This window comes from Ambystoma mexicanum, chromosome 5q (genome assembly GCF_040938575.1).
Source record: "Ambystoma mexicanum isolate Mex_15411 chromosome 5q, UKY_AmexF1_1, whole genome shotgun sequence".
NCBI classification, from domain to species: domain Eukaryota; kingdom Metazoa; phylum Chordata; class Amphibia; order Caudata; family Ambystomatidae; genus Ambystoma; species Ambystoma mexicanum.
This window is the reverse complement of record NC_090933.1, coordinates 103656074-103680260: the sequence shown is the minus strand read 5'-3', so window position 1 is coordinate 103680260 and position 24187 is coordinate 103656074. Positions and strand designations below refer to the sequence as shown.

The following is a 24187-nucleotide window of genomic DNA, read 5'->3' as shown; positions in this document are numbered from 1 at the left end:
AAAGATGTCTTCAACTCTGGTCCCGTGATATCAAGTGTAGTCGTTATGTCTCAGGATTTCCTTCCCCAAGACTTCAATGCCTTTTATTACACTTGTCTTAGACTTTTTAGAAGTCTTTAACAAAACACCAGGTCAACCTGACACTCATTCTGGCTTGCCTTGCCAGCTCCTTTGCAGTGGTTTTGGTGGGCTTGTTTCACAGTGTCCTTAGCTTTCACCATTCAGGGCTCTCCGGTCTAGGTGCAGTTGTCAGACCACACGGTCCATGCATCACAGGTCGTGCAACCACGAACCATAGGCTCCTCAGCCCACACACACAGGTTACTTGGTACTTGTTCCTGTGCACCAAGTCACTGTCACTTGATTACTTTTATTGGGCTCTTGGCTTATAGTGTATTCTTGTGCTCCTCTGGCTTCTCCCTGGTTGCCTCGTGGCTCTGCCACCATGTATGACACAGACCTTCCCAAACTGTAGCCGTGACACACTGCATTCACTCATTAAAGTTCATTAAACACTCATTAAAGTTCACTGTTTGGCTTCCCTCAGCTTTAATGTATTGGACTTCCAGGTTTGGGTTAATTCATTGTGCCACATATGTTTAAAGTTCACTATCAGCTCTGAGTTCAACACTCCCTTTTGTTGCTTAATTAAGTTCAGTATTCAATGTATACTTATTTGCTTTAATGTTAAGGAACAAGTTACTTACCTGTAACTGTTATTCTCCAGCATGGGTCTGGCATGGATTCACATGCTCATGAATATTCCCCGTCGTCAGGCCGGGAATCCTCGGTAAAGAAAAAATCAGTATCAGTTTCGTTTCTGATCTGTCTTTCTCAGTAGTAACCAATCACTGGTCTCTGAGTCATACTGCCCCCAGCCAATGACTGCCCTCTCCCTAAGCCCTGCCTCTGGCAGCCATTTTCAGATTTGGTAGCACGCAAAGTGGCAGTATGACCAAGTGAAGAGCCGTAGAGGGGCAGGAGGGAGGGTTCGCATGTGAATCCATGCCAGACCCATGCTGGAGAACAACAGTTACAGGTAAGTAACTTGTTCCTTCTCCAGCATGGGGTCTGGCATGGATTCAAATGCTCATGAATATAAGAATACATAGCAGTACACATGCACAACCACGGGAGGTGGCAAAGCTCAACATTAAGCAATACATAAAACTCAACATTAAGCATCTCTTACCTCCCCACCAGGCTCACCTTAAGCGAACAGGTTACGCAGCACTGCCTGGCCAACTCTGGACTCCTCCCTGGAGTCCCAGTCGATGCAGTAGAATCTCGTGAAGGTGTGCGTCGACCTCCACGTAGCAGCCCTGCAGATTTCTAGCAGGGGCACACCAGACAAGAACGCCGTGATAGCAGCGATCGCTCTGGTCGAATGGGCTCTCAGACAGATGGGGAACGACAGGAACTCGCCCTCCTCCAGCTGTCCCAGCACGAGGGCGTGCCCCTGGGCCAGGGCGTCCAGCACCCAACGGTCGGTGGAGATGGATTCCCACACGCTGATGAACTTCGCCAGCCGACCTCCCACCGGGGTGCATCGGTGGGAGCCCGACCCCGCTGTCGGTTCAATCTTGCTTGGCAGATGCCTTGCTGCCTTGGCCTCCCTGGCGATGACGGCGAATTGCCTCGTCCTCTATAGGCTTCCTACGACGAGGAGCGGGCCGCTTGGCGGTACGTAGAGGAGCCACCGCCGAATCCCTTGGAGGCACTCTGCTTGCCTCCGGCGCTCCGAAAGGACAGCCTCCGTTGCCGGAGGACGCCTAAGGCCCTAGCAGTCTCTGTGTCTGCCTTGATGGCTTGGAGAGACTCATCCACCGTTTTCCCCAAACAGGTTGTTCCCGTCGAACGGCATGTCCAGCACCTTGGCTTGTACATCCTGGCGGAAATCCACCGCCGTGAGCCACCCTCGTCGTCTAAGGCAAACGCTGTTGCGTAGCCGGTGGAAACCAGTGTCGGCAATGTCCGCTGCCACCGTAATGGCGTGGTCCGACGCCACTTTGCCTTCTTGCAAGATCTCCAAGGCCTCGGCCCTCTTGTCATCTCGTAGGAAGTCCAACAGGAGGGCAATCTTGAACCATAACTCCCTGTCGTAGCGCGCCACGATCGCAAGGTCGTTGGCTGCCTTAATCGTTGTTGCCGCCGACGAGATAACTCGTCGTCCCCATTGCGTCCAGCTTCTTCCCTTCGCCGTCCGGCGGAAAAGTTGACGTTGAGATCGACGCCCCCCCCTGCTTTCTTCTTGGCCGCCGCTGCGACGACCGAGTCCGGGGTAGGTTGTGCCCTAAGGCACAGAGGGGCCGCGTTGGGGACCCGGTACCTCTTCTCGTACCGATCCTTCTTGGCAGGCGTTGTAGAAGAGTTCTTGAGAAGGGTGAGACCCTCGTCCCAGATGTCATCCAGCAGAGACACAGCGAGGACTGACATCCTCCTGGCCTCACGCCGTTGGTAAAGGAAACCTTCCTTCTTCTTCTCCTCGGGGCAGAGCTGAAAAAGCTTGGATGCACTGGCGATCATTGCGTGGAAAGATCCAATATCATCGGACGGGGAGGCCCGGGGTGGTGACAGGAGCTCCATCCCGTCGTCACTGCCATCGTCGTCGGTACCCGTCGTAGCCGTGTCTATTCCTATGTCATCCCCAGGGACGGGGGACGTGGGTAAAGGCCGTGCAGGCCGCGAGGGCTGAGAAGGCGGGGCTTCTCTTGTTCGGGGGGCTTCCCGCCGGGACCAACTCTGGTTCCTCCGCCGGACCTGGTACCGGGTCCTCAGTCGGTGGTAAGGGCAATCTCGTCCTTATCTCTGAACATAAGGATTGTATCGCCAATAAAATGGCTGCCGAGTTATCCTGCGGCTCCGGAAGCGACGGCTGACTAGGGCCCTCGCCAGCGCCGCCGTCACTTTCATCGTCACCCTCGTCGGGATCTCTCCCGTGGGGACGGGCCTCCTCGACGCCCTCGTCGAGGCCCTCTAGGACTTCTGCCAACTCCTCCTCGGATGTCGTGTCCGTGTCCACAATGGCCACCGGCCCCCCCCCTCTTTTTCCACCAGGGTCTTCATGGGGGTCTTTTCGATAGGTCTGAAAGAGGCTTCCCTCCACGGAGGCAGGGAGACTCTGGGCCCCGAGGTCACCTCCACTGGTGTAGCATCCACAGGCGGCTCCAGGGCCACCGCAACTCCCTCGATAGAGGCCTTGGCCGGGTGAATCAAGGCCTTCACCGCCTTAGGCGCGTTTGAGGCCTTCACCTTGGGGGGAGGGTCACTGCCTCGCTCCCCCTCGGCCGAATCCTTCGAGATCAATCGGGGCCTCTCCAGAGGCTTACCCGGGTTCTCGGATTTCCTCTTCCCCGAACCAGAGCGTTGGCTCGTGGTTGCTGGTGCCGGGGGAGGCGCGCCGTGCCTGGCAGCCGAAGAGCCCGACCGTTCGGCGCTCCCGGTACCCGCGGAATCACGGTGCTTTGCCTTCTGTTGGGCTCCCGTTGCTGGGGCGCCCTCACAGGACTTAGAAGACTGCTCGGACTTCTTCTCACCTGACGGACTCCTTCCTTCCAGCCAGTTAGAGAGACGAAGGTGTCGGTCCCTGATGGTCCGTTCCGACATGTTCCTGCAAAACACACAGTCCTTCTCCACGTGCGTTTTGTCCTCATGAAGGCAGTAGAGACATTTCGAATGCTCGTCCTCCTTGAACACATTCTGTAGCTGGCATCCAGGGCAGACCCTGAACAGCTTTCCGGGCGTCAAGCTTCCTTTCTCCTGGGCCATGTTCGGGTAGGCCGCAGAAACTTCTGGAATCCTCCAAGAAGCGTAACTCGACAAAATCTTCACCCTTGAGGGGCATAGAAAAATCCAACACGGGTTCCCGTTAATCGGATGTAGAGACGGTGGAGTTTGAGGCTCTATTTGACTGAAAAATTTGAAATTCTCTTTGAAAAAGCGCGAAAACCCAGCAAAAGCTCGAGAGCTAAGCACAAGGACTCCCAACACTTGAGCGTGCGGTAAAAATCTGAAGTTGGCTGCCAGAGACGGGGCTTAGGGAGAGGGCAGTCATTGGCTGGGGGCAGTATGACCCAGAGACCAGTGATTGGTTACTACTGAGAAAGACAGATCAGAAACGAAACCGATACTGATTTTTTCTTTACCGAGGATTCCCAGCCTGACGACGGGGAATATTCATGAGCATGTGAATCCATGCCAGAGCCCATGCTGGAGAAATTGCTATGTAATTTGATATTCAGTATGCGCTGGTTTAATTTCAATGCTTAGTTTCTACAAAGTTAGAAATTCAAAGTGCATTGGGTTTTCAATGTTCCATTTAGCTTGGTATTCAATATGCATTGGGTTTTCAATGTTGAGTTTCCATTTAGCTCAGTATTTAATATGCGCATGCCAAGGACGAGATATCTCGTCCTTGGGATTACCTCCCCAGTGCCAAGGACGAGATAGCTCGTCCTTGGCACTTAAGGGGTTAATGAAGGAGAAAATGTTAGAAGGCTTTGCATGGTGAAATACTGAAATCACCAAAAAGGCCTTGGCACTGGGGGGAAAACCCATGGCAGTTAAAAGGTTAATTGTTCACTCTCATGGACCGCTATTCACGGTGGTTCCTGCGACTTTCTTTCATCTCCTGAAGTCGGGTAACCCACAGTTGGGAGCTTCACTCGTTCGCCGTGTGCTCCCTGCTTCACACCGGCATCTCAGATGCTTATTTACGGATGCGGACAGCATCCTCGGCATTACGGGCTCCTTAGCAGCTCCAGCTGCACGTGCTGATGTTTGGAGGCTTGTGGGGAATATATAGTCAACTTACATTGGGTACCACAAGTCCCCTGGGATTTCTGCCAGTGTTCTGGCTCCTTCTCCTGGGTCACCACGGCTGTCTCCTGCCACAGGTCTCCTGCTGCTCCTCCACACTCGGGTCTGCCTGTTGCTTCACCTGTTGTGCCCTGCCCTGCTGGGCTCACTTTATACGCCTGCATCCCCTTGACAGGATACAGGTGTGGAAGTCTGATTAGCCCTGCCTGACCACAGTTAAAGGGACATGATTTACCCTCACAGTTCCTTGCAGGCATCTTCTTCGTTCCAGTAACAAAGTGGAGTAAAGGGATACGACAGGCAACATCTGAAACAAGTCTAGAACCCTCGGTAGGAGGTTCATTTTAAGGGCGTTGAGCCTCCCCATCCATGAGATCTGTCCCTTGCCCCATCCCACCATTTCGTCAAACAGGGTATTAAAGAGAGGGGGGGTTAGTTGGCCTCGCCCAGGTCTTCCCCTGGTCTGACTATGGCAACTCCCAGATATTGTATACTTTGCAGCTGGATTACCAACCCCAGAGGCCATAGCGCCTCAACATCCCTTTCTTTGGTCATCCCTTGCAAAGTGAAACACAACTGGCTTTTCTTTGTTCACCTTGAAGTCCGAGAAGAACCCGTATTCCTCAATAATTTCTAGGGCTGACGGGGGTCGAGCTCAGTGGGTTCACCAGATGCAGCAAGACGTCAACCGTGTATAGCCCTACCGTGAATTCCCTCTCGCCAAGCCTAATCCCCTCTACCTGTGGGTCCTTCTGAGTCATTCTGCAAGCACCTCCATGTCAGAACCCGTCAACACCAAAGTTGCTCACATAGAGTAGTCGACGAGTTCTTCTGACCAATGTACCCCTCTGGGTGATAAAACACGCAGAGGAGTCAATTAGCAGGAAGAAAGTGACAGGAGCAGCTGGTCGAAGCGTCTTCCTTAACGTCCACCGGATGTCGTTCAACAGAGGACAGTGGTGAAAGTTCAGTCATAAGCTACAACAAGGAATAGCAAGCTAGCCATGAATATCTAGTTGGCATATGGCGGACAAATACAACGTAAAAAACAAAAGACAAGCAGACTCACTAGAGGGCACGAAGGAAGAATCTCTCAGGAAGTAAATAACCCAGAAGGAAGACAGCTGTGGTAGACAGGCGGTCCTATGACAAATAAAACAGGACCTGGTAATATCTTGACAATCCCACTAAGGGTATTTGAACAATGTAAACAGAAATTAGCACTGGCCACAAAATCAATGGAATCAGGTGATGGTAGCTCAGAATACCAGGCTATCCCGACGGCATGCGGACGCCTAAGCTGAGGTGACCCAGTCTCTAGTCCCAATGTGGTCACCGGATCCGCCGGCACGCGGACTCCTAAGCTGAGGTGACCCAGTTTCTAGTCCTAATGGGGTCACCGGACCCACCGGCACGTGGACGCCTAATGCTAAGCACACTGCTCGTAGATTCCAGTCAAAGTGTGCACTGTGCTAAGCCACCATACACCAAATCCAGGCAACCAGAAAATCCAAAAGTAATCCAAAGAAATCCCAGCAGCGTGCCAGTCAGTTCACAGAAGGGCAAAATCCAAAGGCAAAACGTAGTCCAGGCGAGGTCCAGTAAACAGTCCGGATCGGAAACCAAGGAGGCAAGCAGGATCAAAATCAGCAGGAAACAGGAAGTAATGCAGTCCGAGATCGGCAACAAGTAACAAGAACTAAGGGTAGGAGCCAAGGCAGTCCGTAGAGAGGCAGAGTCCGGTAACCAGAAAATTCCAAGAAGCAAAGTACGACAGAAACCAGTACTTCCGTGATTCGAAATCAGAAGCACTGAGCACCAGAAAGTGTGTGCTCTTTTAGGCCGAAAAAGTCACGTGATCGAGGGGCAGTACGTGACGTGCGCCATGAACGTATGGAGGCAGCCAATTTCCATGGCAACCTCCAACGTTCCATAAGTCTTTCACGTCCTTCGTGAAGACCCGTCATCGGGTCCCCCTGCACTTGGCAGAGGTAAGCATTTTTCACGCACGATTTAAATGTGTAAAAGCCAAAGCGCCCCTCGAAACATTTACTGTGCCTGAAAATGGATTAACATGGCAACGTCCAACTAGACGCGTAGTGCATTTCATGACACTCCATCGTAAGCGCAAATAGGAGTGGCGAGAGTGGGCAGCCCTGCCTCGTGCCCCTCATCAAGTTGATGGGCCTTGACAGTCTCCCATTGACCGTCACTCGAGCCACCGGGGATGCGTACAATGCCTGTATTCCCTTCAGGAACCGGTCTCCCAACGCACATTACCGCAGGACCCCATAAAGGAAGTCCCAAGTCCACCCGGTCAAATGCTTTCTCAGCATCCAAGGAGATCAGCATTGGGTTGCCCTCCCTTTCCGCTGCAGCCTCCATCAGGTGTAGCGTTTTGCATACTGTGTAGGCCCCATGTCTTCCCTGGATAAACTCCACCTGGTCAGAATGGACCAGTTCAGGCATGAGCCCCTCCATTCTCGTGGCCAGAACCCCGGTGAAGATCTTCGCATCGGCATTTAAAAGGGAAATAGGATGGTAGGACTTACAGCTGTTGGGGTCCCTTCCCGTCTTGGGTATGACTGTTATTAGCACCCTGCTGAACGAGGGAGGAGCCTTCCCCGAGGCCAGGATGTTAATGAACAGTTTAGCCATGTGCTGGGCCAAGCCACCCACAAATGCCTTATAGAATCCTGCCAAGTAACTATAGTCGCCGGGCACGTTCCTGCTTTTTAGTCCACTAATGGCTCTCAATACCTGTTCCTGTGTGATTAGATTTTCTAAGTCCATGACCTCACTTTCCTGGAGAGTTGGGAGGGACACCTCCCTCAGGTATCCGTTGCGCTCCCCCCACCTCCACCACCCTCTCTTCTCCATATAAATGCTCATAGAATGTGCAAATTCCTGGGTAACTTCGCCTTCCGTGGAGTGTAGTTTCCCCCCCGAAGTCTACTACTTTGGAGACCCACCTGTCCGCGCTGAGAGTCGAGGCCAACAAAGTGTCCGCCTTGTCTCCTTTCTCACAATATCTCTGTTTAACTGTAGGCTAGAGACCACCTTCCCAACTTCCAATTCCCTAAACTTGCGTCGTTTCTCTCTTGTCATTCTCAGTTTGGTGTCGTCCTTTGTCCCCACCTTTAGTTCCCCTGCGGATCTCCCCACTCAATTTTTCCATCTGGTGGGTCCTAATCCTCTTCTTGAAGGCACCCTCCCTTATAAGGAGGCCTCTCCAGGTGGCTTTAGCTGCCTCCCAGACTGAACCTAGGTTCACCTCTCCAGTTCAGTTACATCTAAAGTAGTGCTCTATCGACACTCTCATTTCTTTGGCGAAGGCCAGGTCCTTTGGTAACATGCCATTGCAGCGCCATAGTGTTTCTCTGGGTCTGAGGCCTGTCAGCACTATACCCATGTCGACCATGTAATGGTCTGACCAGCTGATGGGGATAATTTCACTAGTTGTTTCTCTCTGGACGTGCCGATGATGCACAAACCAGTAATCGATCCTCGTTTGGGACCCGTGGACTGGGTAGAAGAAAGTGAAACCTCTTGTGGCAGGGTGGCACTCTCTCCAAACATCAGTTAAGCCCTGATTAGCCATATACCCGAGGAGGCCCCCTTCCTCTTGTGTGTCACCACCTCCCAATTTGCCCTGATCCCCACTGTGATCCATAGGCCTATCTGCCCACATGTTAAAATCTCCTCCCCGCAAGAGGAGACCCACCGTTCGGGTAAGTATCTCTCCCATGACTCCAGGTAGGAACTGGGACTGACCTGTGGTTTAGGCAGAATACTGTGGCAAAGGTCATCACCTGAACTGCCTCCATGGTCCCGGAAACTACAAGTGCCCTCCGGTCCGTCTTCCTCCAAAGCCGTGGTTAACCTATGCAAATTCTCCGATTAATAAGGATGCCCATTGCACCGTTCTTTATAGGCCCGATGCCCAAAATCAGCCTCGTTTCCTGTACCATCAACACCTCCAGACCCCTGTTATGAAATTCCCTGCCCAGCAATAATCGCTTAGTGGGTGAATCCAGGCCCTTGACATTTAAAATCCCCATCTTAAGTGCATCGGATTGGTCCACTATGCCAAGTCGCGCCATTCTGAGCATTCATCCAGTGTCCTGACCATTCTATTCTTATTGACCCACCAAAGTTAAACTGCTCCTGGACTGTCCCCCCCATCCCAATGCCCTCTCCACCCTCTCCCCCCCCAGTCCACTGTAGCTCTCGCTGGGCTTATGCATCCTCCCATAAGTAACTGATATCCGACCCTTCTACCAGGAACCTTCACCCCATCATTCCCGTCCTCCATTCTCTGCTTCCCCCTCCTTTTCCCTACACCGCTTCTCCCCCGATCACTCCCGCCTTGGTATCCCCTCCTTCCCTGTGAGATGCCCACCTTGTGATGGGCCATTAGAGGTGACCAATGCCTCGCCCACCATCTCCCTTATAATGCCCCTTTCCCCTGTCTGCACCTAAACGTTCCAGGCCCCCTAAGACCTGTTATTTACATCAGACTGCATTTTTCTACCGAGGCCTCCGTCTTATTTTGCCGTTAGAGGAGTGTTCAGCTTCTTATATTTCCTGCCCCCCAGCATCCTTCTCTTTACACTGCGATTCCTTTCCTGACTCAGTTCTATCAGATTCACAGATCTCTTCTGTTTCTGCACTGGGCACCTGGCTACCCTAAGAATTCGGGCCAGATCCTTGCCCACCCAGCTGCATACCTGCACTGCCTCCTGGCAACCCTCTGCACTTGGGTCTGTATATCCAACCCTACAGTCCCCTTACCCGTACCCGTACCTATTTGACACCCGTTGTCTGCACTTAATTTGTGCACTTGCCTCCTGTCGTCTGCACTTACTGTTGTTTTAATCTCACGTTCAGAACTTCCCACTCCTCCCCTTCCCCTTGCACTTCCTCCCTTCCCTCTCCTCTGCACTTGTGCGTTCTCAATGTACTGGGCCTAGTAAGATCGTTTTGTTATCCCTTGTACCTCCCTCCCATTCCTCGTCGCGTACTGAAATACTTGTGTATGGGCGTGATATAAATTAAAATATCATATCATAATATATCGTATATCATTGATGCCTCGCCTGCGTCTCCACTGGGGCCTTCGTTTGAAATGTCCTCCTTTAGGGCATACAAAACCTGGTATGCCTCCTGGCCACTTGGGAATCGGTAGTCCACTTCTCTTTCAAAGGTTAGTGCAAAAGGAAAGGACTAGCGGTATCTGATGCCCTTCTCCGTGTGCAATTGTGTCAAGGGGCGGAAGTCTCTGCGTCGGGACAGGATAAGACATGACAGGTCCTGAAATACTTGGACTGTGTCTCCCTCAAATTGAATATTGCCCAGGCGCCTGGCCTTCTCAAGCACTTCCATCTTTCCCTGTATCTCAGAAAACGGACGACTATCTACCTCGGGGCCTTACCACCTCCACCGCCACCTCTGTGGGCCCTCTCCAACTGGACATTCTTCCTTGTCTGCCACGAAGATGGAGTAAATCAATCCTTGGACCTTCCTTCCCACTTCTGCGGCCGTCTCTCCCTTCTTCCCTTTTATCCCAAGAATGCATAGGTTGTCGTGACGCTCCCTGTTTTTGCGGTCATCCAGTTTCAACAGCATACCTACTTCCCGGGATTCGAGGTCTGTTAGCTGTGCCTCGTACTTCATATCTAGGTCGAGCTGCTGATGGTTATTTTCCATCCCTTCCATTTTATCCTCCAGTTTGTCAACTTTTCCCTTGAGGTCACATATTGATGCTTGGATGTCTGTCCAGATGGCCTTGATTTCCTGGAAGATGTCTTTTAAATCGTCCCTGGTTAGAGCCGGCACGCCCCTGCCCTCAGCCATGATGTCCTTCGCACTTGGAGTGCCGCCTGGGGCCCCCCATCCCACAATTGCCTCCTGAAACGCTTTAGGGACACTATCTCCACCCTGGGCCCTTCTGCTGTGGGTCTGACCCTAGGGTCTCTCCAGAGTGGCTGGGTATTTTTGGACTGTATTGGGTCAGGTCCTGCACCTGGCCCTGCTCTGTCCTGCTGCGCTGGGTCCTGTGTGGCCTCTTCCTTATTCGCGGTGTATCCCGGCACAGGTAGTCTGGTTTTTGCCAGTAATGGACTCTCTAGTCTCCTTGTGCCTGTGTTCTCAGGGGGATATCAGCCCTAGGGACCAAAAACATGCGTTGTGCCGGTAAGACCACTCTGTTGGGTAGTTGAGTGCCCCAACTCTCATATGCTCTGGGGCTCAACCCCCACCTCCGTCGCTCTGAATTTCTGTTCCCTATGGTTGCCTGGTATTTCTGTGCCGTGGTGTCGCTGGCTCTGTGGTAGGGGGAGGATGGGAGGGTGGTAGGGTGGTCGAGGGGTGGGGAGGATGGGAGGGTGGTAGGGTGGTCGAGGGGTGGGGAGTCTGGTACTCGGTTGTTGGTTTGCCTGCAGCACACCTCAGGTCAGCCCCAGTCCTGGTGGTAGTTTGTGGCAGGCCCTTTCCTGCTTCGTCTCTCTTGTGGGTTTCAGTGGTGCAGGTCTCAAGTCTGCTTTCACCTCTCGGCCCGGGGCAGCTCCTCACCTCGAGTGTTGTTCATGTTCCGGGACTCCAGCGGTCTCTATGGTCCAGGCTGCACTGCTGTGGACTCCTGCTTGGGTCTCCTCACGTCCCGCTGCTTCTGGGCTAAACCGGCACTGCCTGGTCGTGAACGGTGTTCTGGTGCCACGGCCATCTCAGACTGGCGCTCCAGATGACCCGAGGCTCCTGCTTCGATGCTCCCCAGGCCTGGCATGGCCTGCCTGCGCCACCGGTGGGGGATGCGTCATACACTGACGCACTGCACCAGGTGTATGCCTCTGGTCTCTGCTGCTCCTGCTGTGCGAGGTAATGCATCTCTCAGCGCTGGGTGAAGCCACTATCCCTCCAGATGGCATGTGGTGGAGCTGCGACTTTAAACGGCCATCTTGGTCCACGCCCCCTGCTGGTCTCCACTTTTAACATTTCTAATTTGTGAAACAATATTCTATACCACTTGTCAATCACTGTTGAAATGCCGGGAAAAGTCCTGAATAAAGCAAAAAATTGCATTTAACCCTACGCTCAAACGAGGTTGAGGGCAAAGATGTGTGAGGGTTTAGAACCTGACTGGGGGTGGGGTGAAGTGAAGCACCTTGTGGACTGGATGCACACTCTTTCACTGAGAGGCCGTTGATGTTAATGCTGGCCTTAATGTGTTAGTAAATGCGGAAAAACAACATGTACTGAGTCCCTCACTACTGCTCGACATTTGATAACATCAATAATAATTTCCTATTGGATTCATGTTACTCGTTACAGGGCGTTGTTCAGTCATGCTCGTTAAATGTGGGGATTGTGAGGAACCTGAGGGCGTCCTCACTTCTTTTCCCCATGTAGCCTCCTTTCGAGTAGCCAGAAAAAGGCCATCACTTTTGGATCCTGACACTTAGGGTGGATATGCAAGGGAGGATCAGCTGGGTGGAGGAGACTTGGGGAAAGGATGTCCTTGAGTGAGACATGGTATCCCCCATTTCATTTTCATAATGAACCATCTACCCCCCAATGCTTGGTAGGCTATTGTCAGCCCTTTCCCTGTTCTTCCCTCCAAGCTTTACCCATGACGCCTCTGCTGTGTACTGGGACAAGGAGGAGGACAGCAAAAGTCAGACTACCGTTCTAATGATTAGCGGTCTAGCGTTTCCTGGAATGATTATGGTGGCAGGAACTTTGAAAGCAGACATCTTTTTGTAAATGGAGTCAGCTGTGGAGGCAGAGGCAGCCGTTGGGAACGCAACTCAAGATCAGCTGTGTGGCAACCCAAGCGCTCGAGACCCATTTACATATGCAGAGTTTATGCACCAGGAAGCTAAGCTAAGCAACGCTGGAGGCCGGTAGCAGCCGCGAGAGGGCGACAGGTGTAACCGAGCAAAGCGGTCCCAAGAATCCGGACTTGCAGATGGAGCATTGCTGGTGAGCAATGCCACGAAGAGCCGCTAGGAGAGGAAGCGAGGTCCCGCACAGGAAGGTGAGTGCTCGTGGTGGCAGAGACCTTGCAATGCCGTAAGCTCCAACTGATGAGTGTGGGGAACACCGGGCTCGCAGGCGAATATGTGATGAACATTGTTTTGAATACCAAACGAACTGAAAGTCATTATAAGTACTTTTTCATACCAAACAGAGCAATTACAAGTACTTTTGAATGCCGAATGAACTGAAAGTCATTATATGTACTTTTTGATACCGAACAGAGCAATTACAAGTACTTTTGAATTGCTTAACATACTGAAAGTCTTTACAAGCACTTCTGAATGCCGAACAGAGTAAAAGCAGGTTTTGAGCGTTCGTGAGTGGAGTGAAAGAAAGGTGGTGACATTAGATAAAACCACAAACTGTATTATCTGAGACACAAGTATTGGCAAAGTCAACATAATACCAAGAAGGGTATGGTTTGAGAAAGCAAGTATTGGCCAAAGCCAAAACAGTTCAGGGAACTACATGTTATGAGGAAACCTGCATTGGCAAGAGCCAGGAGAATATAAGAAGGTGTAACAAATATCTGGTGCCCAACTAAGCCATGGTATAGTGTCAGAGGAGTGTGACACCGGTGTATGAAATCAAGCCTCAATGTTAAATGGAAGCAGTAGCACATTGTTGATGGAAGGCAGCCAGGAAAGTGGTATTGGTTGCGTGACCTATAATGGGTGGACTCTGTGGTCTGACAACTACGCCAAGACCGAATGCCGCCCTGTAAGGAGAAACCACTGAAAGTCTTTGAAAGTTTTTGTTTTATAACAACCTATTATGTGATTTGGAAGTTAAGAGTTTGAACTGCCTCTGCGAACTAGTGAAAAGAATCAATATCAAAAGAGCTGGGAAAAGTAACAAGGACTGTATTGTATTTTTTGAAAAGCTGTGAGATTTGAACTCTTGGGGGAAGAGAACCCCCGTATCTTGTCAATTGTTTGAATTTGGGGAAGGGGAAGCAGATTACAAGCCAAGAGCTGGAAGAAGCTTTAAACTTTATTTTGAATACTATTCATGTTGATGCTGACATCCCTACACATTGTGTAGAGTTAGTTGTGAAGGCAAGTATAGGTTTTGGACACAGACAGACATTTGATTTGGACTTCCCGACACAGACTACCCTTCATTTTCTTTAGGTAGGGAAATCCCGCCTTAGCATAGGACAAGTTAGGCATCACTCAATACTGATTCTTAAGTTAATAAAACGTTTCTGAACCAAACTTGAACCTGTTGTCTGTGTCTCATGATGCTGCATAGCTCTCGGGATACATGTAACCTCCCCCACTTCTGCCTCCACAGTGGATCCCCCTTCTTAAAAGCAATGGCACAGATACTAGTGCAAAGAATGTCTTTAACACTGATCCTCTACCCAGAATAAGAGGAGGGAAGTGGAGAGGGTGACACCAGTGTTTCATACCACACAATAACCAGTAATGTATCAACTGCAAGTGCAGAAGTGAATCTAGGAGAATTAAACATTGCTATTAAGATTCTCCTTAAACTATGCAGCTCTATCCATGAAGAACAAAAAACACAAGGTGAAACATTGTCCAAACTCACAAGGATACTGCATGACAGTCTGAAGCCAGTCTCAAATGACGATGCACTTGAAAAAGCAGTTGAGGCTGCACCATTGATAGCTCTGGTATTGAATAGGGGTGAAAGAACCGGGAAAGTACTGGTACCCGTAGGCAATGAGCCAAGGCCCTTTTATTTCAGACCTGAATGGAGAGGCGACTAGCAAAGAGAAATAAACAATGTGGAACTATAGTTGAACCCACTAGTATACCCTTGATCTCAAAATCCAATAGTGACCCCCTAAATTCGACAACCATACCACCACAATGTCAAAAAACGCCAGAAAGAGGGAGTCCTACCACAAGAAAAGAATACAGAAGGTTCCAGGGACCCTCACATGCTGTCTGGTGAAGGTCAAGGATTTGGATTCTATAGAAGATACAGGTTCAGATGTTAATCCATCCACGTCCACCTATTCTCATGACAGCATGAGTGGTACAACTTAGTGTTAACTCTTAGTGAAGAAAAATCTAATCAACGACAACAAGAGCAGGTGCAATTAACAAACGCAGTGACGTTGGGAAATCTGTAGAGGTAAAGGCGAACCTTGATGAGAAGGTGTTTACTATCAAACCTATGATCCACGACTCTTCAGAATGCTGTATAAATAGCTCAGAGCTTTTACTTCTACTTTACAAAATTCCATCACTTATAGTTCTTATCTCTAGTGATTTTGATTTTGTCGATCTCTTGGTATACAACAATGGGGGTGTAACTGGAGCTCACTGTACTTTGTCTGAAATTTCACTTTTAATAGGATAGCAGCATTCTACCCTAGCAAGTTAAGGTTATGTACTAGACAGGGTAGTGCTGTCATCCCCGGAACCTGGTCGTTGTGACATATGTCACTGCGGTTCAAAGTACAACTACAAGGTACAAGGGGCAAAAAGAAGAATGCCTCTTCAGATAGTAAAAGAAAAAGCCAGGGATGGGAATGGATGAAAAGTGTTTTACTGGTGCAAGGATACCAATCTGCTGGTCCATTGTGTAATATTATGTGGCTCCAAAGGAGCCACCATCAGAAACGTGAGCACCAGATACGGGTCCCACACAGGAATTATGAATGGTTTTGGGGGGGTGGGGGGAAGAATTGTTCACCTTTGCAAGAACTAACATCATCAGCACAGAGAAATAGAACCCTTGTTCAGCTATCCCCGTGATAACTGACAAATAATCCTTAACTGCACCTACGTTCAAACATGACTTCAAATGGGATAAAAAAAATTCTAAAACTGTGCCTTCGGGTAGACGAATGGGTCATCTCACCCATCAAGGCACCAACTTCAGAACTTCCGCCAGCAACAAATGGAGGAATGCAACATAGTGGCAGCAAAAAGGTGGCATCAAAAATAAATGTAAGGCAAGGGACTGTCCAATTGGACAGGGAGAAGGCTGCACACTCTCTAAGCTATGCTCTGCATTCTTAACGTCTGCTCTCGTAGCCTCAACACATTCCTGCACTGCCCAGGTTAAGCAACAAAACAGGAAAGGCTGCAGGATTTTCCCCGGGGGAAGGAAAGCCCTTGGGTTACAGGTATTCCTGTTCAACTGCAGAGATTTCCAGATGGTATCCTGCAGACTCAACCACAAGGGGAATCGGCCCCTCTAGATCCTGGCAAATTTGCTTGTGACAAGAGAAAAATGCATCTGTGTGCTCTAAATTTCAGAACAGTGAGTGGTGCAGAATTTACAGAGGTGCTGCAGGGGAGTCAAAACGTCATGCAGTGAATGCCAAGAGTTAATGAGGAGAGGATGATGTAAGGGGAACTCTTCAGGAAAGGAGGCCACAGAGACCAGATCATCAAAACGACCGGAATTAAGAGTGTATTGTAACTTAAAATGGTGAGGAGCTGACTGGGAGGGGCTGTCCACTGCTCCGGAACAGTGAATCGGGTGTGCAACACACACCATGCCAAAGAAATAGTGCAAAATCTCTGGCACCACTCACAATGCTCCAATTCCGTCTCCCCCACAGTGACGTCTTAGAGCTGTTGAACTTCACAAAGGGGGAAAAAGCCTCGACAGACTGTGTGGAGGCCCTTCTAAAGGGAGGTTGATGGTATGGACTAAAGGGTGGCAGGTGTGGATTGTAAAATGGAGGGTATGGCTCAATCGTTCAGAAGCTGATGGAACTACCACTGGCAGCAACTATGAGTAATCTAACAGAAATGTGCTTTGTGAGGAACCTGAGGACATCCACACTTCTTTTCGCCCTGGATACTCCTCTCAGATGGCCAGGCAAAGGCCATCGCTTTTGGATCCATACCCTGGGGGTGTATATGGGAACTTGGGGAGAGGACGTCCTTAGGTGAGACATGGTATCCCATCATTCCCTTTCCAAAATTAACCTTCTATTCGTCAAGCCTTTTGGCCTACAGTCCGCCCTTTCCCCTTTCTTTCCTCCAAAATGTCCCCCAAAATGATCACCTCAACGCTGGGACGAGGAAGAGACCAACTAGGAGGACACATCAATACCAAGACGAGTAAGGGACAGCACAGAGTAATGCACACTTCCTTTTCAAATATCCCCAAACAGCACTTTTATACTAAGACGAAGAAGAGGGCTATGGGAGTGTACCATTGGAATAGCCAGGCATGTCCAGCTAATAGGTTTCATGAAGGTAAGGCAATTGAACTAAATGACCCACACCTGTGTGCCATTGACAATTCCAATAGGTATAAGAAGCCTGGCTGCACAGAAAGTAGAGGCGCACAGAAGGAAACCAGAAGCGGTAGGGTCTAGAAGGCCTGTCAGCCCTCCTTGTTGGGTGCGCACAGCGGGAGTGCTGGGGTGCTGAGGCACTCCAGCGGCCGCAGCACACCAGGAGCTCTCGCCAGTGCTCTCTCCAGTCTCCGGGGACGAAGAGCAGAGACACAGGAAGCGGGACAGCAGTGCGAAGAGCAAGAGAGAAGCCGATCTGAGCTGCTGTGTGGAACCAGTGAATGATAAAAGGGAAACCCTCATACCGGGGTGCTCCAGTAGCTTGGAATACGCACTCTTAACTATCAAATAAACTGAAAGTTGTTATAAGCACGTTGGAATACAGTAAACAAGTGCTTTTGGAAAATCAAACAAACTGAAAGTTGTAGCAAGCAATTTTGAATGCCGAACGAATTGAAAGACATTGTGAACACTTTTGAATGCTGCATAAAGCAAAAGCAATGTGGTACAAGTAAGAGATACCACAGAGTGAATTGTTTCAGACAGGTTTTGGCACAAGAAAATACAACAAAGGGTTTTTGAAGGCATTATGAAGCAAGGCAAAGACAACATATTCAGTGTTCTGAAAAAACACTTTATTGTCTTATATGTCAGGATGGTGTAAGGACTAACTTGCCCTATGCTAAGGCGGGATTTCCCTAACTAAAGAAACGAAGGATAGTCCTAGTCAGTAAGTTCAGCTTAAAAATCTGTCTGTCCAAAATCTATACTTGCCCTCACAACTAAAGCTAAACAATTTGTAGGGATGTCAGCAACAAAATAAATATAAATAATGTTCCAGATAAAGTACTGAGCTTTTTCCAGCTCTTGAGTTACTTTACAGCTTCCCCTTCCCCAGGTTCAGAACAGTTCCAAAAGGTCTTAGGGTTCCATTCCCAAAGACGACAACACAGTTCACAAAGTCTTGGGTTTCCCTTGCCCAAGTCGTCGGCTCTTACAGCTTTTAAACTTACAATCAGTTCAAGTCTCTTAGTTTTCAAAACCAGTTCCAGGTTAACTTTTTAATCAGGCTTTTCAATAGTTCATACAGATTGCTCTCTTTCTCATTCACTTCAGCAATCCTATTCCAGAAAGTAGATTGGTTACCTTTACTTTCCTTGGCATCTCCCAAGCAGGGTACCCTCAGTCTAGACGCAGTTGTTGGACCACGCGGTCCATCCATTACAGGTCACGCAACCGATAACCCGTTGCACTCGGTTAGCTTTCAGTATTCTTTTAGGTTTTCTTGCTAACACAGGTTTCTCTCTCACTTCACCTATGTTTCTGTTTACATTCACTTTTGATTCACCTTGGCAGTCATGTGGCTTTGCCACAGTGTGTTCTTCTGCACAATTCACTGCGTGGTGCTCACTCTCTTCCACCACCTTGCTCTCACAGTATTCATAAGTGCTTATCACTTGGTGTTCACTTTGTTCACAAAGATTGTTTGCCTTAAAGTATAACTTGCTTTGTCACGTGATTCAAAACGCTTATTTCATAAATGTTCATTACTTGTGTTTTTACACTTTATTTTCACTTAATTCGTGGGCTCATCAGAACTTTCCTTTAATTCAGTATTCAATAATAGTTGCTTCACATGTAGGTTAATTTAATTATAATTTGCAGCTGGCTCCATATCCAAAAAACCCTCACTATGGGTTCACCATCCATTAACACATGTTTCAGTTCATTCGGCATCACCATATGCCCAGTTGTAGCTCCAGGAGCACCCTGGTATGAGTGTTCCCTTTATTTAACTCACCGGCACTCGGCCGCTCCTCAGGGTGTCCTCTATTCTTTCTTACGGCATCCTTCAGCTCCACATACACTTTTTGAGAGCCCAGCGAGAGCGCTCAACTGCTTTCAACCTCACTGCGTTTTGCTGGTAGCTTTGCTGTTACCTCGCAGATGCTTGCAATACTTAAGAGTCTTCAGTGCCCCACAGCTCTGGGCCTGGGCATAAGGCAAAATAGACTGTAGCAGTCTCAACTCTCTCACGGCACGATCTGGCCCCGGCGTCACTGCCTCTCCTCTGTAGCACAAAGTGTCCTGTCCTCCAGGCAGGACCCTCCTCGGCAGGTTTCTTCCAAAATCGCTTACCCTCAGCCAGGCTTCTCCATGGCCGGTTTCGCTCAAGCCTGTTTCTCTTAGGCCGGTTTCTCCTCGCCTGTTGGCAGTCCCACCTTTTATGCACCTGTGACCTGTTTGAAGGTGCAAGTCCTTGATTTCAATTGCCTGACCACAATTACTTCTATTTTTCGGGACATGCCTGACTCTTTCAATAGTCTTCCTCTGCAGTTCTCTTCCTCGTCCCAGTACCAAAGTGGTGTAAATGAGTGGAAGTAAGAGGACATGACTAGCAATAACCTGTAAAGGTAGGGGGGGCTAAGGTTTGTTCTTACAAGGAAAAGGGGGATACCATGTCTCACCCAAAGACAGCCTCTCCCCACTCCCCAAGGTCCCTCCATCCAGGTGATCCTTCCTCGCATCTCCACCACCAGCGTCGGGATCCAAGAGGGATGGGCTTTCCCTGGCCACCTGAGAAAAGGATTCAAGGGGAGTAGATGTGAGGATGCCTTCAGGTTCCTCACGGGTATGAGAGGAGAAGCCAAGTGTTGGGCAAAGTTGAAATAGTTCAAGGAACTGAAAGTTAAGGGAAAGCCTGTCAATACAGGAGCCAGAAGAATACACAAGGTATAACCAAGTGTAGGATAGAAAACCAGGCTATGGTAAAGTGTTGGAAGAATGTAACATTGATGAAAGGAACGAGTTTAACTATTAAAGGAAAGCAGTCGATAATTGTTGATGGAACATAGATAAGAAGGGGTATAGGTTGCGTGACTGTTAATGGATGGATGGTGTGGTCCGACAACTGCCCCTAGACTGAGTGCCCTTTATGAAGGAAGCAAATGAAAGTATCCATACAGAAGCTTGTGTAATGCTACAGCTGCTTATATGATTTTGAAGTCAAGAAACAGACTTGTCTTTATGAACCAATGAAGTACTAATAACAAGAAAGTTGGGAAGTCTCCCAAAGAACTGCATTGGTTTGAAAAGCTGGAAAATGGGAACACTTGGGGCAGGGAACCACAATCTTTTGTGAACTGTTTTGAACTTGGGGAAGGGGAAGCTGATCATAAGGCAAGAGCCAAAGAAGCTCTAAACTTTCTTTTGAACTTTTTAACACTCTTCATTCTGAGACTGACATCCCTACACATTGAATACAATTAGTTGTGAGGTCAAGTATACGTTTTGGACACAGTCAGTCATTTGATTTGGACATCCTAACCCAGACTATCCTTAGTTTTCCTTAGGGAGGGAAATCCCACCTTAGCATAGGGCAAGATAGGCCTTACTCCCTCCTGCATTTTAAGTTAAATAAAACTTTTGAGTACAAATTTGAATCTGTTGTCTGTGTCTCATTCATTATGCCTTCACAGCTTCCATACGAGGAAGAGCTCATCAGTTGCGCAATGTACAGTGGGAAAATATAGTGGGAAAAATGGTAACCCTGCAGTCAAAAGTGGAAAGTCTTGAAAATGATGCTAGTGTGAAAGCCCTAAGAGTGCTGGGTTTCCATATTTTAAACAATGACAAAACATGCATCGATGGAAGTGTCTGGATTTCATTAAAGTGCCTTAAGTCTCACAGCGGGTGGCAAGAGAACGTTGAAACTGGTCTGGCTGCACTGATGTTCCCTCTGTAAGTGTATTGCTAAAAAAGAAAAGATCCTTAAAGCTGCAGTGCTGTTATAGAGAATTTCTAAGGGTCAAATCCTACTTCTGCTCACTGATCTGAGCCAAGACAGCATAGGAGTGAACTGCAGGACTTCAGCAAAGACTTGCCAGTGCTTGATCCACCATCTACTATGTTGAGCTGCGCAAAGCGCTGGGTACAACATGATGGAAAAACATACATGTTCACTGTTACAGCTACTCCCTTGGCTTTCTTTGAAATATTTGAGGCTAAGGGTCCACTGTGAAACCGGCACAGGAATGAATGTCAACAGTCTTTTTTGGCAGTGGTGGTGGTTTAAGAGAGGGTATTTGGTATCCTCACTAGTTCTCTCTCTGGAAGGGGAAGAGATACTTCCTGGAGCAATGCCAGTCATGCTGAAATGTTTTTGTTGGACTAATGGAATTCCCACCATTTCAACCATGTATACAGTTTTACTTTGAAGGACTGTGGGGACAGTTTTCTGGTTCTGCGTTTCTCTGCATATAGGGATTATTGGCAATGCAGTGTCATGTTCTCCTGGGATTAAAGATTCTTCCTTGTGTGTAATTCCTCTAAATTCTAATAAAAAGATTGTGTGATCACAATGGCCTTGGTCGCATTACGCTGCTTTATGCAAACCCATTTACTAATTCAAGGGTCTGCATTACCTTTCCATTTCAGAATAATTAACGATATTTCGATTATCAGCAAGTTTCAATGTTTATACTGTGCATTCTTCTCTAGTCTTTATCTCATGTGTGTTTCTTCCACATTACTCTACTACAGTTTATATATGTCATCCAACAATATTTCAGCTTTACTTTCCTTATAATCAAAGGTCTTAACCGATGCCAGTTTGGAGCCTAGCTTTGAAAAATATTGCAACACAAAACCTTTTTGACAAATGAGGTTCATTGTGAAGATTGCCGCCCACCACCTACACAAACCCCTTCATATGCAAATAAGCTTTTACCCGCTGTGAAAAATGTACAAGTCGATACGCTCTGCTATCCCATCTAACGATCTGTTAATTGTATAAATGACTTACTTTTATGGATTGGTTTTGTCTCCAGAGATGCAGCGCGCCATGGAACGCATGGGCAAGAATCATTGATCTGTCAGGGCTAAATTGACAACCAAAAAATCCAAGTGTGTTGCCGCCTACTTCTCCCACACGGACCTAGATGAAAACATCAGAATGGATAAATGATCATGTAAAATCTAAAATCGTTAACGTGCAAATCTCATTTAGGATTAATTTACACCCATTTATTTAATATTACATGTCTCTGAGATACATTACATTACAACACGTCATTCCGTTTTTCATCTCAACTGTAAATGCGCTGGTGATTTAGGAATGAGAATGGAACTAAGAATTCCCTTTATTTGTTTTTACACTATAGTCATTTGACATCATTTTACAAAAGAAAACTGGGGATGTAAAAAAAACAAAAAAAAAGTATTCTGCTCTCTCTCCACTTATATATACACTCACACACACAACATACATGTATGTGCTGTGGTCAGCCAGAATCAGGAGACGGAGAAGGAGGCATTATTTTCACACATTTCAATTTTTCTCTTTACCTAGTCTGTTCCCAAGCCTGTGATACTAATCCCTACTCTATGTAAGGAAGGCATGGTATCACAAGTATGACGGACACAAATGATGTAGTTCAAGGGTGTTTACTGAACCATTATTGGGTTGAAAAAACCTATATTCTAATGAAGGGAACAAGCTGCGACCATCAAAACAAAAGAAAACCCTGACCTTGTCATTTCTCGTCAAATAAAAAAGGGCCTATACAAAAAAACCTATTGCCAAACCTTACTATAAAGAACAAAAGGGTGTGGGCTGTTGCAATGTATAAAGAAAACGGTGTAAGATAAAAGGTGCATGTGGTACGGGAGTTCAGGATTGCTGAACTATAGCTTCCCCTTCCCCACGTTTTACCACGGGACAAGGCGGAACAATATGGCACTTGGAGCACACTGACTTTTCTGGCAGGAGGAAGCAGTCTTCAGGACACATCAGAGTCTTTCAGCATAGCGTCCCTAGATATTTCTTCTACAGTGCTTGAATCAACACAACTAAAAATAATAAAACTCAGAGTTCACTTCTTAAGGTCTCCCTCAGCCTAGCTCGGACCGTCTCTTCCCTGTTTGTTTCTCAATGTAATCTCCCTCAGCCGGGCTCGGATTCCCTTCCTTTTTATCCTGTGAGGTCCCCCTTGATCGGGCTCAGACCTGGAACTTTGACAACTTCCTTCTTTCCATATTTCCACATAACAGAACTGAAGTCTTTATACTGAGCAAGGGATTTGACTTTTACCCTTACCTGACCACTTTGTTCCTTTTCATCCGACTTCAAATGTTCAATCATAACACAAAGTTCAATCCAATCTCAATGGTTCAACTCACAATATACTTTCCGACAGAGATCTTTCGCCACACCACCCTGCTACTTAATATTGAGCGTTCATTCATTAAATGTTCCAAGAAAACATTTATCGTCTTTCTCGTTTTACTCGCGTCTTTATCAAACACCTTGTATGACACTTTGTTGCCTCCCGCAACCTTCGCTTATATTCAGCCTGGTTCACAAAGTTGCCTTCAACTCACCGGTTGTTAGGACAGTTTTTCTGAAGAACTACCCACTTCTTCAAAACCATTCAACTGAGGCAGTACAAGACTCCACTCTTAGTATAGGACTGTACCACCTGAGTACATGGTAGCGTAGGCAGAGCAGCCATGCTTATCTTAGGAGGGAGAGCGGGCAGTAGATAGAGTACAAGTGAAAGTATAAACCTTATTTGGAACACCTAACAGTAGTTCTAGGGAAGTCAAAACCTTGTTATACACATTTAGTATAGGTCAAGCCTATTCTTTGGGAGTAAAAGACCAATGGTTACTTTTAGATTACTTTTGGTAATACAAGGACAGTAGGCCCTTCCAGTTGTACAGCGACTCTTGGAACAAATCACAAACAGTCAACTGGACAATATACTTTTGGTGAACAGTGAAACACTTATTCTAGGTGCAGTAAAAACCTATAACTACTTTTGCCATAACACACAGTTATACCAGGTGAGTAAAACCTAATGTATGTAATATACAATTACAGATGCTTTGGAAATCAGGGACCCGCAGACTGAGGTAAGCAATAACTCTGGTAACTTGTTTTGGATGGCACACAGCTAACACAAGGTAAGTAAAACCCACTTACTTTAACTTCACAATGAAGGGGAAAGTAAAACCCAATGTCACACTTTACTGAATAGATATTCTAGGTAGGCAACAACCTAATGTAGACTTATTAAGGACAGGCTAGCAGCA

The 24187-nt window shown here is 48.0% G+C and overlaps 1 protein-coding gene across 2 annotated transcripts in view; it reads right to left on the bottom strand.

Annotated features, from left to right (window-relative positions):
- ELP2 (elongator acetyltransferase complex subunit 2) overlaps window positions 1-24187 on the bottom strand; it is a 1316635-nt gene that overhangs the window by 512014 nt on the left and 780434 nt on the right. For both annotated transcript variants that reach the window (XM_069620606.1, XM_069620607.1), the window contains exon 11: window positions 21897-22028. In XM_069620606.1, coding sequence (XP_069476707.1) covers window positions 21897-22028 — 132 coding nt within the window. The remainder of the gene's footprint in view (window positions 1-21896; window positions 22029-24187) is intronic.